Source organism: Lissotriton vulgaris, chromosome 5 (genome assembly GCF_964263255.1).
Source record: "Lissotriton vulgaris chromosome 5, aLisVul1.2, whole genome shotgun sequence".
In the NCBI taxonomy this organism is placed as follows: Eukaryota; Metazoa; Chordata; class Amphibia; order Caudata; family Salamandridae; genus Lissotriton; species Lissotriton vulgaris.
This window is the reverse complement of record NC_141693.1, coordinates 1,644,008,542-1,644,025,077: the sequence shown is the minus strand read 5'-3', so window position 1 is coordinate 1,644,025,077 and position 16,536 is coordinate 1,644,008,542. Positions and strand designations below refer to the sequence as shown.

General features: G+C 39.3%; 1 protein-coding gene across 1 annotated transcript in view; it reads right to left on the bottom strand.

The window, feature by feature from the left end:
* Positions 1-4,615: 4,615 nt before the first annotated feature.
* ZNF281 (zinc finger protein 281) overlaps positions 4,616-16,536 on the bottom strand; it is a 78,347-nt gene continuing 66,426 nt past the window's right edge. The window contains exon 6 of the mRNA XM_086923791.1: positions 4,616-7,597. Within this exon, the coding sequence (XP_086779917.1) occupies positions 5,948-7,597 (1,650 nt within the window). The 3' untranslated portion in view covers positions 4,616-5,947. The remainder of the gene's footprint in view (positions 7,598-16,536) is intronic.

Genomic DNA, 16,536 nt, shown 5'->3' with positions numbered 1-16,536 from the left:
AGAGTGGGCTAAAGAACGGTGATGGATTAAACCCAGATCTTGCGAGTGTTTGATTGATTCAGATGCTCCGTCCATCACCACCCTCTTTTGTATCGTTTCTATATTGAGCACAATTATTATTGCTGCACCTCCGTTTTTGTTAAGCAGACGTAATTTACCCCGACGGTGTTTTTCACCACTTCCATCTCGATGTTGTTCTCTTTCGAGTCACTGAGCACACGTTCTGTTTTCCAAACTTACACACTGGGTACGTTAGTATTCACAGAGCATGTACACAACAGTCGTTTCACAAATTGTGAATGCTAAGGTCCTGTATTATTTCATTTTTAGGCCCCTGAAGAAGGGTCACTCTACCCGACCCGAAATGCTTTGGGCAATGGATAAAATGTCAAGATTGTAAATATTGAAGAATATTTTCTTATAAAACGCAATAAGGAAAAAATAAACACACAATAAATATTTGATGTCCTATGAATGAAGCCTCATGGATTAATTGATAAGGAACTCAATAATAAAGAAGTGAAGAAACCTAGCAGTTTCTAGTTGAAAGAGCACACGTCTTTGTGAGAGGGTTTCTCCCCCCCTTCACACACAAGTTTCCAGTACGAAAAAGGCACAGACAGGCACCGTGTGTCAGACGTAGCGCCAACCCAAGAAAGATTAACCTTAGATACTTGGATTACACGAGTGCAAAGGGATCACAATCCTATTTAGTCTTGTGAGAAAAGAAAATGTGGTTACTTACCAGAAGGAGTAGTTTTGCAGGTTAAAGAATTTTCTGGACCCACATGCTGTGCATTATTTGCCATCTAGTAGTTGGGTCTGAAAACTTATTTTTGTTTGGGGTGGGCGTTGTTAACCACCATTCGTTGATAAGTTCATCCCTTGTGTGATGTCAGACCTTGACTCAGAAGACTTAGCATCCACGCCTTTCAGCGTTTATTACCTTTTAGCAGTTTCTTCTCAGTATCCTTCACAATTTTCTTCGCCTCTTGGCTTTTTTTCAGTCAACTGCAGTCTTTGATGAACAACTCATTTCTCATGCAGGTTTACCATCCTCTACGTTTTCCTCTTTGTCACTTGATAAACCATGATCTCTCAGGGATTTCTGTATCTTATGAGTGCTAGTCATGGCACAGTGTTCGGCGCTGTACCTTAAGTGTTTTCAGTACAAACACGATGCAGTCTTCGCATACCCCAACAGTGGAAAAACTAATAGGAAGATGCCGACCAGGCACAGGAACTTCCTGGGTGTGATCTGACGTCACACAAGGGGTAGACTAAACACTATTGCAGGCAACTACTAGCCACAAAAAACAATGAAAAATACACTTGTTTGCAGACTCAAACACTAGATGGCAGAATAATGTATAGCATGCGTATCCAGAAAAGGATTCATATTGCAAAAAGATCTATTATAAAAAAAGTGTGCTAGCGTCCTGCAACTCTGCAAGACCATTGAGTGTTTAGGACTTTCAATAAAGATGTTATTATGGAAATACACGAGTCCAGGGTCTCCAACATATTTTGCTTTGCAAGTCTACTAGCAGGATTAAGGAACTATGTATATGTCTGTGTGTATATATATATATATATATATATATATATATATATTTCCACAAAACGATCCTTTCATGCAATGAGAGCGCTCCACAGTGTGTGCTCGGCCCAAGGGCCGGATCAAAGCCCGAATTTCAATTTAGAACACAAGGAGGGCGGCACAACCGGATACTTTTTAAGAAGCCTTTATTAGCACTTCACAACACTCCACCGACGCTTTTCAGCCTCACAGCTTTTCTCACGGTCAGCAAGTCCTTTTTTACTTTATTTATATACTGCCCCATTTTAGCCTCAATGTGGCATTATGGGATACGTAGTTTATGAAACAAACATTAAAAGAAAACAATTATGACAGACAAAGGACTGGTGTGTTCTACTTGTTCAAGTACAGTACCATGCGTCCAAAGTTAGTTTCACTTGGGGCATATGTTATCAAATATTTCCTACATATAAGTCATTATTTCCAAGTGTTGGGTATAGTACCCTATACATTAATTGGTGTTCAGCTGAGTTCATACTCCAGATGTATGTAGAGATCTTCTCCAAAGGTCATGCCTCTGGGATGCTTTGTTCGGAATCGAACAATAAAACGTGATTCCATTTGTCGAAGAAGACGGACAGTGTCCCCATCTCTTTCCAGTTGGGTGAGCCTTTTCATTCCATAAAAGTTCATAGCTTGCCAATCTCCATTTTGACAAGTGCGTAGGTGTTTCGCTGTGGCATACAACATATTTGCATTCTTTACAGCCCGGATGTGTTCCAGTATTCTCTTCTTCAGCATGCACGTACTGCATCCTATGTACTTCATTCCACATTTGCATTCGATGACATACACCACGTATGTAGGCTTGAAAGCGTGCAAACATTTTCTGCAACAACGTAGCATCAAGGAAATGGACCACACATCAATGCTCCTAAAAATGATAGAACTGTGTCTAACGAACAATGTGTTTCTTTTCAATAATGACCTGTACAAACAAGAATGTGGCACTGCCATGGGGATATCTTTTTCTCCAAATTATGCTAATATCACCATGGGATGGGGGGAAAAGACAATAGCATGGAACAATATCAACCAGGAAGAATTAGATCGAATAATTCTTTGGGTCAGATATATTGACAGCCTCTTTCTAATATGGAATGGCACAAATGATCAATTCCAAAAATATTTTGCCACACTGAATCGTAATGAGGTTGGACTACAATTCACTTGCTCAACAAACAAGAGAGAAATAGACTTTCTAGATACTAAGGTCTACATCTCCAAGGGCAAATTAGAAACCACACTGTTCCGCAAAAAAACTGCAACTAATAGTGTGCTCCATGGCACCAGTTTCCACCCGAAAGCTCTACTGAAAAGCATCCCATATGGAGAATGTGTACGATTAAAAAGAAACTGTTCGAAACCAGAGGATGCCGAAAACAAAATACATGAAAGTAAAATAAGATTCCAGTCAAGAGGATATAAGGACTATGTGCTAAAAGAATGTAAAATTAAAGTGGATAAGATCAGCAGAGCAGAGACTCTGATTGAAAAGCCAAAAACCCCACAAGACAAAGATCCACCAAGATTCGTAACCACATATAACAAGGAAAGTGGAATATTGCAAAAAAACTGAAAAAATATTGGCACCTAATAACCAGTGATCCAGACATAGGGTCATTGGCTGGCAAACATCCTTCCATCATGTACAGAAAAAACACTTCTCTTCAGGACCTACTAGTCAAAAGCCACTTTCAGATCAAACAACAACCTAAATGGTGGACAGAACAAAATGTAGGCTTTAAACCATGCACCTCATGCAAAGCATGCAAAATAGGTAGAAGAATGAAAAGTGTAACAGAACCAGATGGAAAATGTATGCCAATAAAACAATACATCACATGTACATCTAAAAACGTGGTGTATGTCATCGAATGCAAATGTGGAATGAAGTACATAGGATGCACTACGTGCATGTTGAAGAAGAGAATACTGGAGCACATCCGGGCTGTAAAGAATGCAAATATGTTGTATGCCACAGCGAAACACCTAAGCACTTGTCAAAATGGGGATTGGCGAGCTATGAACTTTTATGGACTGAAAATGCTCACCAAACTGGAAAGAGGAGGGGACACTGTCCGTCTTCTTCGACAAATGAAATCACGTTTCATTGTTCGATTCCGAACAAAGCATCCCAGAGGCATGAACTTTGGAGAAGATCTCCACATACATCTGGAGTAAAAATGAACTCAGCTGAACACCAATCAATGTAAAGGGTACTATACCCAACACTTGGAAATAATGACTTATATGTAGGAAATACTTGATAACATATGCCCCAAGTGAAACTAACTTTGGACGCATGGTACTGTACTTTAACAAGTAGAACACACCAGTCCTTTGTCTGTCATAATTGTTTTCTTTTAATGTTTGTTTCATAAACTACGTATCCCATAATGCCACATTGAGGCTAAAATGGGGCAGTATATAAATAAAGTAAAAAAGGACTTGCTGACCGCGAGAAAAGCCGTGAGGCTGAAACGCATCGGTGGAGTGTTGTGAAGTGCTAATAAAGGCTTCTTAAAAAGTATCCGGTTGTGCCGCCCTCCTTGTGCTATATATATATATATATATATATATATATATATATATATATATATATATATATATATATATAAATAAATAAAATGTGATCAAGGTTACTTGCTAACCGAAACGAGTCATGCCAGAAAGAACAGTGTGAAGAGATAATAAATCTTCCTGAATACTTACCTGCTGCTTGGTGGTCCGTTATTCTGTGGTCCTAAAACGTCGTTTACAGAAGCTGCAAGGATATATATATATATATATATATATATATATATATATATAGATATATATATTTTGCAGGTCCTTTAAGTTCAACGTGGAAATGTACTAAGAAAATCTATTTTTACTGTATAATCTGAACACCTGCTCTATTGTATGAAATCCAAATTCAATGCTCTAAAGGAGACAGGTCAAAAAAACAAGTAAAGTTAATTACACACATGTATCACTTAGGATGTACCACATGTCCTGCCCAACACAACATTTGACCAAAGACTATGAATGTTTTATTGTTCAAACAACCAAAATGAGTAAAATTTGTTTTCGAAACAGGTAAAGTGTGTAAAATATTTCCCTTAAAACTTTTATTATAACTTATTTACCAAAGTACTTTGCGTCATTGTAAAATATTGCATGGATGACTTTATAAAAAAATGAAAACCTGCACAACATTAATTTCAGTCATATTTGAATAGTGTTACAGTCTATTAATTGCATTATCAGTTCAGAATAAAAGGAGTCTCTTTTTGCACTTACTCGAACACATTGTGCCAACACAATGTGCTTAATTAAATCAAATGACCTTTTAAACAAAGTTTATTTTTAACACTTTCCCAACATTAAAGAAACGGAAGTACGGAATGTAAGCAGACTCCATGCTACAAATAGGCATCATCTTCAAAATTAATAGCAATGGCATCTAACAATACTTGACAATGGATTACTAGTTGAATAAGCACTATGGTAAAACACATACATGAACCAGCTAATGAGTTTTAAGTTGTCATTTCATTTCAAAGTAATAATTTTAAACACTGTTTTTATAACAAAAGTGTAATACATTTGCACAATGCCAATTACTTTATTCAACTACAGTTGGATTGACGTCCCTGGCTTGTTTAGACAGTAACATGAGGTATATCAAAGTAAATCTGTACATACATTATTTGAACAAGTGTGCTACTAACATGTCAATATGCAGTATTAAAGCTATTTTTCTATCGCTGGATGTAGGATCCAATAGAATATAGCCTTTACATATGAACACTGGTGGTGCTTGGAAGACAAAAGAAAATTAATCAAGAGCCTTTAAATTTGTTAGAGTCTTAAGAGTACTTTAGTTATCCAGGGACTCTTAGCTCTTATAAATGTTACTTAAATAAGTATTCCATTCACCTACACATATGTAAATCCATTAAAGTGAAGATATTTAAGAAAATACCTTATTTTAATATGCATTCCTGAGAGTAAACAAATTGTGGTAAACCTTAATCCAAGGAACAAAGGGGAGCGAGCAGTACTTTTCTTTTTAGTTTGTGGGCTATTCCCTGGCAATCTACATGCACACCGTAGACTGCTTCACATTTATCAATAAAATGAAAAATGTCAGCCTTTTTATTAACCACTATTTGATTAAAATTCATAATACAAATTGACCTAACATCACACTAATATTTTAACCTAACTAAATACAAAAATTGCATTGAAAGGGCATCAGTTACATTAATCTTAACACGATTGTGAAGAAATGTTCTAATGGCAGTGTCCTCAAATTAAAATAAACAATTATATTAAAAGACATTCAGCTCCGGGATTTTACCTGTAACTTTGGCTGGTTGATGTCTTTACTCTTGAATTACCTGACTCACTTACATCAGACAAGATATTTGTGTACCCTGAGAATTCAGCTACTGAAGTCCGTATTCGATGGTCTACCTCTGAGTTAGAGTTAGTGTTAAAGGCCAGTGGTACTCTATTGCCCGATTTAAACTGAGAACCAAATGCTTGTGCAAAGTTTTCAATCTGGTAAGTTTCTCTAGATCCAATGTTTTTCTGATGATCAATCTGGTTGTCCAACTCTGAGGAATTAAGATGAAAATTTGAAGATGATTCTAGATGTTTTTGTGGTTCCTTCTGATTGTTTAATTCCTGAGATGAGATTTGGTAGCCTGAAGATGTCTCTAAGTTTTTCTGTGGGTCTATCTGATCTGCAAGCTCTTGTGAAGGCGTCAACTGTTGATGCGAGGACTCCAAAGGTGATAAAGAAAAACTAGGCTGTGCGCCTACCAGCATTCCAAAATGAGACTTTGGCAAAGTCGAAGGTAGTACAGAAGCAATGGATGGGGTGAAACCACACTCTAGAGGGGATGTAGTGTAGATCTGCTTGTCTGAAAACAAAGAATGATTAGACAAAGTTGAAGAAAGACTAACAAATTGTAAACCATGTCCTAAAGGAAAACTAGTGCTATGGCTCGTTCGTTCTAAAGCTTGTTGGAGGTATTTGGAGTACTCATATAACATAGTTGCTTTATCATTTTGATTTGACTGAGAGTCTGAGCAAACATTTTCTTCTTGAACCAAATGTGAATGTTCTCCTGAGGGTGTTAAATCCACATGTTCACTTATAGTAAATGGAACCTCATTGTGGCTTTCTGACTTGTGAGTGTAGTGGTCCAACAGAGACTGCAGCACTTCATCAGGAATTCCTGATGATTTGTCCTGGCAGGCCTTTATTTCAGTACTCAGAGTAGAAGAATCTATCAGCGCCAATGGGGTTTCACTGTCCATAACACCTGAAACTGCAGACTGAATGACCGACTGTTGGGAGACCATGTGTCCTACGTTTACTGAATAGGCACTATTACAATTTGCAGCTTGTAAATATCTTCTTTTCTTCAAAAACTGCATGGCGTCATCATAGTTGCTACTATTTTGGCCTTGTTTAGTATTTGCATTCTGAAGAAGACTGATACTTTCTTCTCCCGAACTCGTTGTCAGCTCAAGAGTACTACTGGGTTTTGTAGAATGTTTTTGCCTAACCATGTCTGGCATGGCAGACATCAAATTAAGTTCACTTTTTTCAGCATTTTTTCGATTTACTTTTTTGAAAACCAACTTTGGCACTCTTGCGTGTGTTTCTTCTACACCCATTTCAACCAAATCACTACTGGAAGACACTACAGGAATCTCAACTGCATAATTTTGCATGCTTGAATTAATTGGCAATTGTGGTTCATTCATTTTGATGCCAGATTTGTGTTCTTTGTTTTCAGTAGATTGACTTTTACATTTACTTTTTCTCCTTCCAGAAGAACTAGCATTTCCCTGAGATAACTCAAAGTTACTGGATAAATTGTCTATACTGTTCGATGATCCGGGTTCCATGTCTGCACCGGCTCCTCCTTTACATACGGTTTCACCACAAGTTCGCTTATGCTTCAGCAATCTATCTGTTCTTGAAAAATACTGATGACAAAGAGAACAGTTAAGTGTTTATATTTCATCATCGGATTTCCTTTACAAATGCATATATTAAAGTTTTCTAAAGCACTGACATTCGGACATGCAGATTACAAAAAACAAGCATTTGAAGGGTTACTATGTTTGCCTTTTCAAGGTATTTTTCCATGAATTGTGATTTTAGTGCTTGTAATAACACATTCTCATGCCAGCTTCATGTTTTAATTGACTGATCAAGTCAACTGTTGTATAACAAAGGGAAAGATGCAATGCAAAGTCCTGTCATTATACCAGTGAACAAGCCCTATAAGTGGAAACTTGCTGTATTTCAAACTTGCATACCCATATGATTGAGTTTCTAAAAATGAAAGAAATTAGCTTGAAGTAAAAGGGAACGGTGGCAGAATTTTTTTTGGGGATAAAAACACATTTTTGGGATCTTGTGCACTAGCCGAATTTTAGAATTCCAAATCCTGGACTTTTTTTACATTAGAATTATTGTATTGTTATATATACATATACAAATGCAAACCTACATAACAGACTGCTAAAGCAGCATATGTCAAGAGGATACACTATATGCTATACAATATCTATCATCACCCTTTAAAGTTTAAATTTTACTTAAGTGAAACATTAAAAGTATAGTTATCAAGGAGCACATCTTATGCAGCAAAAGTAGTTAATAATGTAATCAAATGTATGAAAGTTGAGTTATAGTATTCTTCAATCGCTAGGCTTTTTGAGATATGCTATCAGTCAAGTGGCAGCCTGAACAAGGTTTTCTGAAGTAGGGATGGATAACTTCTGTTCTCAGCCAAGGTTTCAGAAATCTGATGAAGCACGGCAGACTCAATGAGCTCTAGCTAAAAGTCAATTTGATGGTACTAGAACTTTGAACCATCAAGTTTAGTACACAGTGGAAAGAATCTTGAACAGAATCTATGAGTTCACTGGGATCTAATTGGAAGATTTCACCTTTAAAAAAATAAAACTGATCTTTGGAGTAAAGGCGAGTTCTGTATCAACAAAATAACATTGCAATTTTCTTTTTACATTTCAGAGCGTGGTTGGAAGTGAACTCAAACTTAATCCTCACCTACTCAATCATGGAGGAATTTGGAGCGATCTCACCCAATACTAAAATATCAGTTTCGGCATTATGTACGTAGAGGATACTGCCAGACTATCTACTTACATTTGGTCTTTTACAAACTATTGCCCTAAACTAGGAGAGAAACCTGGTATTACTGTGCTCTGGATTTTCCGTGTGGCCTTTTAGAAGGTCTGAGGGGCTTTAACTGTCTTTGTAGAATCAACACCACAAATTCCTTGATCAATGGAATACCATCTTAGGCTGCCATTAACTCTTCTCCCTCGTGGATTAACTTAGTCTTCTACTAATTTTGAAATGGCATTAAAGCCGATTTTGTACTACTGTGTGCATAAATTGTTCCTGGTCTTTTTATAAAGATGACATCTGTTTTTGTGGGTTCACCGTTGGATCGTACCTTTGAAGTGCATACTAAATCCAACTAGCAGAATATTTCATTGAAACTATAGCAATCTTGGGGCCTAGATTCGAGAGAAAGGCCACTGAGTAATGGTTTCTTTCTTATGGTACCATGCTTGATTTTGTTCCTCTGTGCTTCTGGACCAGAGACTGGAAGATAGCGTTGCCAAGTCACAGTCCTGCTGGTCTGTCCTTTCAGCAGCTGTCCTGTATATTTATTTCTCACTTCTATTTAGCTTGTGGTTCTCCTTCTGATATCTTCTTGGAATATTTATAGAAAAATTATAATACTATTTTAAAAAGTGATTTGGGGAAATGAGTTTGTGTTGGGTGGCACCTATCGTTTAGGTTCTGGAACAATGAGGCCCAGATGCCAGACAGTACTGACTGAGATAGGCATCATGCCCCGACACCCCAAACAAAAGGTTCTTCATCAATGCAAACCCACTAAACCAAGTGAGAAATTGATCACTGCGATTGAGGAATTTGGTGCTATTTTTAAAAGTGTGATTCAAGGAGGAGAAACTGAAAAGAAAAAGTCATCATGCGTTTGTAAAGTGCAACACAAAGATATTTTTGTTAAAATCCCAACTTATTGGGAGGGCAAAAACTATTCATATTTTAAAACCACTGCCTGCTAAAACCCCTCTTAAAGTGAAAATGCCAGCAGAGGCATTGCTCCACTTTTCTCTTTCTTTTTTAAACAGACGCTAACATTTTTGAAATCCCCTCACTTCCAATGCCAGCTGTGAAGTGTGAGCTGCTGTCACATCGTATGCCAAAACATTTGTTTCTAGCCATCTCAAAACATGGGAGAATAACGCAAATATCAAATTAGTCAGGAACGGAGGCGAGGCTTATGCTTTCTTTCTTCACTTTACTCTTTTACAACAGCTGCTTTAAAACATCACAATAAACTACCTTTCCCATCAAAGCTATGGAAAGGATAAGAAGTCAGCAACCAATAGGAATACTGGCTGCGGGGTCTGTATTGGCCGTGTTAGCTCAGCCTCTCAAGTGTGGATGCCCTTGAGGGTCAGTATTGTTGATTTGGATACTCAAACCCATTGATTTTCTCAGAAGCCCCGGATGGCGTCTGTAATTTGGCAGCACAGTACAATACCTGCTCACACCGCAGGTACAGCGCATGTGCATAGCCTAGAGAAATAATAGGGTGCAGTGGTCCACAGGCACAGACCAGAGCAAAAGTTTTTTACCTGCTGTACACCAGCACCATACTTCAGCCTCCATTGGTCCATTTACACCCGAACCTTAGAAAGTCAAAAATGCAACAGGGAGAGGAAGATTATAGGGAGGAGAAGTTCTGTGATGAGTCGATATATAAGCGGTCAACTTGGCCATCGTTCCTCTAGAACGAAAACTCCTTCAACTAGACTATTGTAATCCGGAACCCCTTCTCTCGATAGGTCCTCTAACTCCTTGCAATCCCTCGCAGCAGGTGGGAGTCCCTGAAAAAACACCCTTGGAAGGTAGGGGCCAAACATGAACACGTCCAAGGCATGGAAATTGACACTTTCAATCACCTCACGAAGGCGTCTATTTCAGTCTCTGGCTTCCAAGAACCCTGTGCCCCAATCCATTGGGTGATTCACCAGGAGAAACTGCGCCCAGACCGACCTCAATGCATAATTCCTTCCGGGAGGCAGATGATTCCCATGTGGATGATTCTCACAGGGATTCAGATGGAGACGCGGGCACTTCGAGGCAGTGGTATCAGTCTCCGGACGCTGAGGTTAACCCCTCCCCTCCTCCCCTATCAAATATCATCACTTCGATACCTCTGATATGCTGGACCCAGATAACCTAATGCATCCCAGTTCTTCGAAATGGTCTCCAGCAGACGAGGTAGCACGCATATTGCAGGCAGGTTGAGGAAACCCCTTGAAATGGAAATTCTGGCTAGTGAAAAAGCGGAATGTCCTTACCCCTTGCATGAGGGCAAGGTGGCCTTAACCTTTAGAAATAGATGCCAAGACTGCTACATTCCTAGGGACATATACACGAGATCCCGAAACTAAGGCATAGCTCGCTCATTGTGGTCCTGCTATGATAAACTGCCAGACATTACAGGGCGGCCGCCAAAAATCCTTGATATGGCTTAGGAAGCTTAACAATCTGGTTCCCTTATTTCCCCAGACAATCTATCTGGTTGGGGACAACTGGCACTTCTCTTTTTAGGGAACGCCAGCTGTGCCCTGTACACTGAGCCCCGGAGATCTCTTCTGATGAAGGTGGATCCCCAGTTGGGAGGCATGACATCTTTGGAGTTGGGTCCTGTTGCTCAGGGTGGTTTTACCCCCAAGAATTTCTCTGGGCTGGTAACGGCAGGGGGCGCTTGGCCAGCCACAAACTTGCAACATCCCACTCCAGGGGCCAGGTCTCTCTATGCCATCAGTATCCAGACCAGGTTTAGAGTTCTACCCTTGCAGAGGACCATGCCACTGAGGAGGCAGAGGAGGATCGTGAGGAAATTCACTCTGAGATGGATCTAGTAAGTGTTCTCCATTCTTCTCAACTAAAAAAGGGATAGTAAGTCACAGTTTTTTTTGCAAGAAGCTCAATGCCTCTTATCAAAGGCATGGGCAGAGGGCACAATGAAAAGATACCTTTATGCCTGGTTGAAGTGGCTGGGCTGGTGCCTCCAGAGAGACCTGGGTCCCGTAGGGTCAGATGTTGTCTTAATCTAAGGGCTTGGCTTAAAGATCAGTAAACACCTTTATTCTTAACTATTTCAGCAGGGCATCCTTCGATCGAAAGTGCTCTACCTGGGGAGAATACTTTAATATGGGAATTGATAAGCGACAAATCTTTCCGTTCCTTCAGGACCAAAGGATTCAGTCCTCTGTAATGTGAACAACATTCTTAACAAGGAAACGCAACAAATAACTTTCTCAGAAAGAGCTTTTCTGTAAGTTAGCCATGTTGTTGTGCCTGAACTCATGCAAAAGGGTATCTGTTGGCAGGCACTGGATACTACAGATAAAGTATTTCTTTAATAAATCAACAAATTAATTCAATTTTTCAATGCCCTATGGCATTGAACAATGGAATTCATTTGTTGATTATTTATGTGAAATGAGCCTAATGAATTGATGGAGTTTCATAATCAGACTGAATGTAAATTAAAATATTCAAATAGTAAATGCATGGAGTGCATGATTTAAATTTAGACAGAAGGATCTCTGCTATTTAGCTGTTCGGAAAGGGTCTGGTGATTTTGGTCACCAGAATGGTTCATTGTTCATATTAGAGGGTAGCTCCCTCCATCCCTTCCAGCACGCCTGAAAGAACAATGAGTAAAAACTGATTACCAGTAAAATTTTGGAACAAATTGGAGTGCGCTACACAATCTACTTTTTTCAAACCTACTAACTGGCATATTTTAAGGGTTTTCACCAACTCTTCTCTAATCTTTTCCCATATTAAGAAAGGTTGGAAATGTACTCCTGACTGTGGCAGAGGAAAAATTTCTTCCAGGGTTGGGGAAAAAAATGGGTCGAGGAAAAGTGAACTAGGAAACATTCAGATTTTTACATGAGCAAATCTACACATGCATATTTGCTCATGCTAAAATGCAGTTCACAAATATTTTCAAGGAGTACTATTTCTTGGCCTTCTTCTGTAAATTCTTGGACACAGTATATATTAACTAAATGCAAGGATATATACCATGGATGCAAATTTGAGACTAATAATTAGGCCTCAAATTAGGCCTGGTGTTAACCATGACCTTTTATGTTTATTAAAATCCTCGCTCTAATAGCTGGCTTCACTGTGAATGACAGTATTCCTCTTTTTTACAAGGAGCATATTGATACACAAAGTAGTTTTTGTCCAATGCCGAAAACTGCTGTGGCAATGTGTACTTTTTGGGACCAAAAACAATGTTTTGCTTTTGCAAACGCTTGTTAGAATGGTGAGGGCCCAGCAGGTCCTCACACCAATAAGGTTTTACAAAAACCATGCCTAACCAAGTCACACATTGACAAAACCAAAAGGATGACCACCAATTTCAGACCACCTGGCTTTACCAATGCTTGTTTCAGGGATGTGGAATTCCTATAGCCCGACTCCCAGGACATATTGTTTGGGGTCAAGGGCAACAAGTTTTCAAGTGTATTTTGTCCTTGGGACAAGTAGGCCCAACCCCCTACAGCACAAACCCTTTGGCTGCCAGTTTACATTATCACTTTATGGATCAGGAAAGGGCAATGTCTGCAGTTAAGGTAATATTTGTGTCCATGTGTTAAATGCTGTTCAAGCTTGTATTTATGGTTTATTAATGCAAAGCCTTTATTATTAGGGTTAGCACTAAAAGTAAAGACTGTAAGCTCGGCCTGCACTACTGACATTGGTTTCAGTATAAATGTGTATACACGTTTTCAAAGTTTAGTAATATGAGGCTATGTATAATGCTCCCAGCATGCTCTCTGATTAAATGCAAATATTTGCCGAAGCTTCAAAGCAAGAGTGATGATTCTTTGCTTTCAAAATAAAATGTTTAAAAAAAAATGCAAGTAGGAAAAAACCCATTTTGCTACTGTAAGATTTTAGGTACCATATCTTTGCAGCATCATTTAGCAGCATGTTGATATATGCTTGTATTTCCCCCAAAATATTCATAATGGAAAATCAGAGTAACCAGTTTAAATATGATTACCGGAAACAAAAATAAACATGCATTGGCAAAGCCAGTAGGTCTGAAATTGGTGGTCAGCATTTTGGTTTTGTCAATGCGGGACTTGTTCAGGCATGGTTTTTGTAAAACCGTATCCGTGTGGGAGCTGCTGGGCCCTCACCATTCTAACAAGCATTGGCAAAAGCAAAAATTGTTTTTGGTCTCAAAAAGCACACATTGCCACAGCAGTTCCGGGCACTGAACAAAACTACTTTGTGTGCCAATATGCTCCTTGTCAAAGAGAAGAATACTGTCACTGACAGTGAAGCCATCTGATAGACGGAGAGAAAAAGAGAGCGAGACAGAATTTTATTAAACACAATAGGTCATGGTTAACGCCAGGCCTAATAAGAAGCCCAATTATTAATGAAAGTCTCAAAAGTGCATCCATGGTATATATCCTTGCATTAAGTGCATATATACAGTTTCCATGAATTCACAAGAATTTACAGAAGTAGGCCAAGAAATAGTACTCCGAGAAATTATTTGTGAACTGCATTTTAGCATGAGCACATGTGTAGATTGGCTCATGTGAAAATCTTAAGTTTCAAGTTCACTTTTCCTCTAACCACTTTTTTCCCAACCCTGAAAGAAGTTTTACGTCTGTGACTGTCAGGAGTAAATTTCCAATCTTTTTCAGTACGGGAAAAGATTTGAAAAGAGTTGGTGCAAACCCAACACGCACGTTAGTAGGTTTGCACAGACTCAAAAGGGCATTCCAACCCTTGAACTATTTCTTACCAATACATTAGCTCAGTATGTAGACCTGCAGAAACATGGCAGCATAAGGGAAATGCTAGTATGCAACCCTACTATGGTACGAGCCCTGGTATAATTAGAGAGGTTATATCAGAACTCTTATATAATGAGATTCCTGCCGTAATTTGTCGCCACATTACAAGGCACAAAAGGGACAAGTGGATTTTGTTACAGGGCAAGTAGATTTATGAAGCAACCTGCCCCATGGACAAGTAGATATTTTATTAAATTCCACACCCCTGTTGTTTATTTTTGTTTCACAATCGTATTTACAATGGTTTTCATTATGAATATGTTTGGGAAATACTAGCATACATCAACATGTTACTAAATGAAGCTGCAAAGATATGGTACCTAAAATCTTACAGTAGTTTAGCAAACTAGTTTTTTTCCTACTTGTATTTTTTTGTGAACATTTTATTTTTAAAGCAGAGAATCATCACTCTTGCTTTCACGTTCCTGCAAATATTTGCATATATAATCAGAGAGCATTCTGGGAGAATGATAAAAATACGCATATTAATTAACTTTGAAAACGTGTGTACACATTTAAACTGGAACCACTGTCAGTGGTGCAGGCAGCGCTTACAACATTTACTTTTAGTGCTCACCCTAATAATAAAGGTGTTGCATTAACTCCATGGCTGCTATGCGTTTTCCCCATCTGTGCTGGAATTTGTTGTTTTACATTGTTTCATGACGAGCTGGGCTCGTCATGAGTGTACGAGGAGGCTACACCATGACGAGCCCAGCTCGTCATGAGTGTGGAAGGGGTTAATGAACCATAAATATAAATGTGGACAGCATTAACACATGGACACACATTACCTTAATTGTAGACATAAGTGATACTGTAAACTGGCAGACCAACGGGTTTGAGCTGTAGGGGGTTGGGCCTACTTGTCCCAAAGACAAAATACACATGAAAACTTGTTGCCCTTTTACCCCAAACTATATGTCCCGGGCATCGCACTATAGGAATTCCACACCCCTGAATCAATCTTAATTGCTTATCTTTATGCACGCAAAATTTACCTTAAACATTAAGTTATAAATGGAGGGGCGTGGCCTGATGCGGAGGAAAATGGCCTCTTGAGTCGGAGCTCAATCCTGTTGTCGCTGCATTCTCTTCTGTAGAAAGAGTGGACCACATAAGACTGCCGAAACACCGGGGAAGGGCACTAGAATCTGAAGGGGCTCTCATTCCCTGCAATACAACGTGGCCTATAATTAAGAATCCAGTGTGATCGCCGTAACCCAGGATACCAGGGCCCATCCTGCATTATCTACCAGCTCCGATCTGCACGAAACAAGGTTTGTGTCTGTGGATATTACAGTTTTAACGCTGGCATGCGGGCACTGTGTGTGACTGTGCCATAGGTACAAGGAACTCCCCCAAACGTGTGCCACCATTACCACCGCTACAATCATCACCCTGCCCTGGCTGTGCATACCAACATCTTCATGCCCACCGTGAGTGCAAGGCCATCAAGATGTTTGGGCCTGGTACGGGGTCTTTCCAACATAACTGTGGCCTGTGAATAATTTCAACCCTACCAATCTCCCTGAAAAGCAGTATGCTCAACGATGAGTACATCGCACACTCACCAGGCAGGAAGCCCTTATGTTGCATCACTGGGGAGCTGATGCTCTGAATTCAGTCTCTGGGAAGGTCACCCGGCTCTATTAAACAAAGTGACTACAAGTGCAACTCTAGTACTGAATGCGAGAGCAGATACTCGTTCAGGAGCAGAAGAATCCCTGCTCCCCACCCGCCTGCGCTCCAGTCATCGCCACCAGATTAATTCACCAGGTGAAACCACTGATAAAACGACTTTAAAGCACTGGGTCTTCAATTAATTCATTCTGACAACTAGGCCCTTTGACCTAAATGTGCCAAAGTGATTACCAGCAAGTATACTAAATACCAGCAAGTACAACAGTTAAGTCTAGCAGCCAACCTGGTTAGCTAAG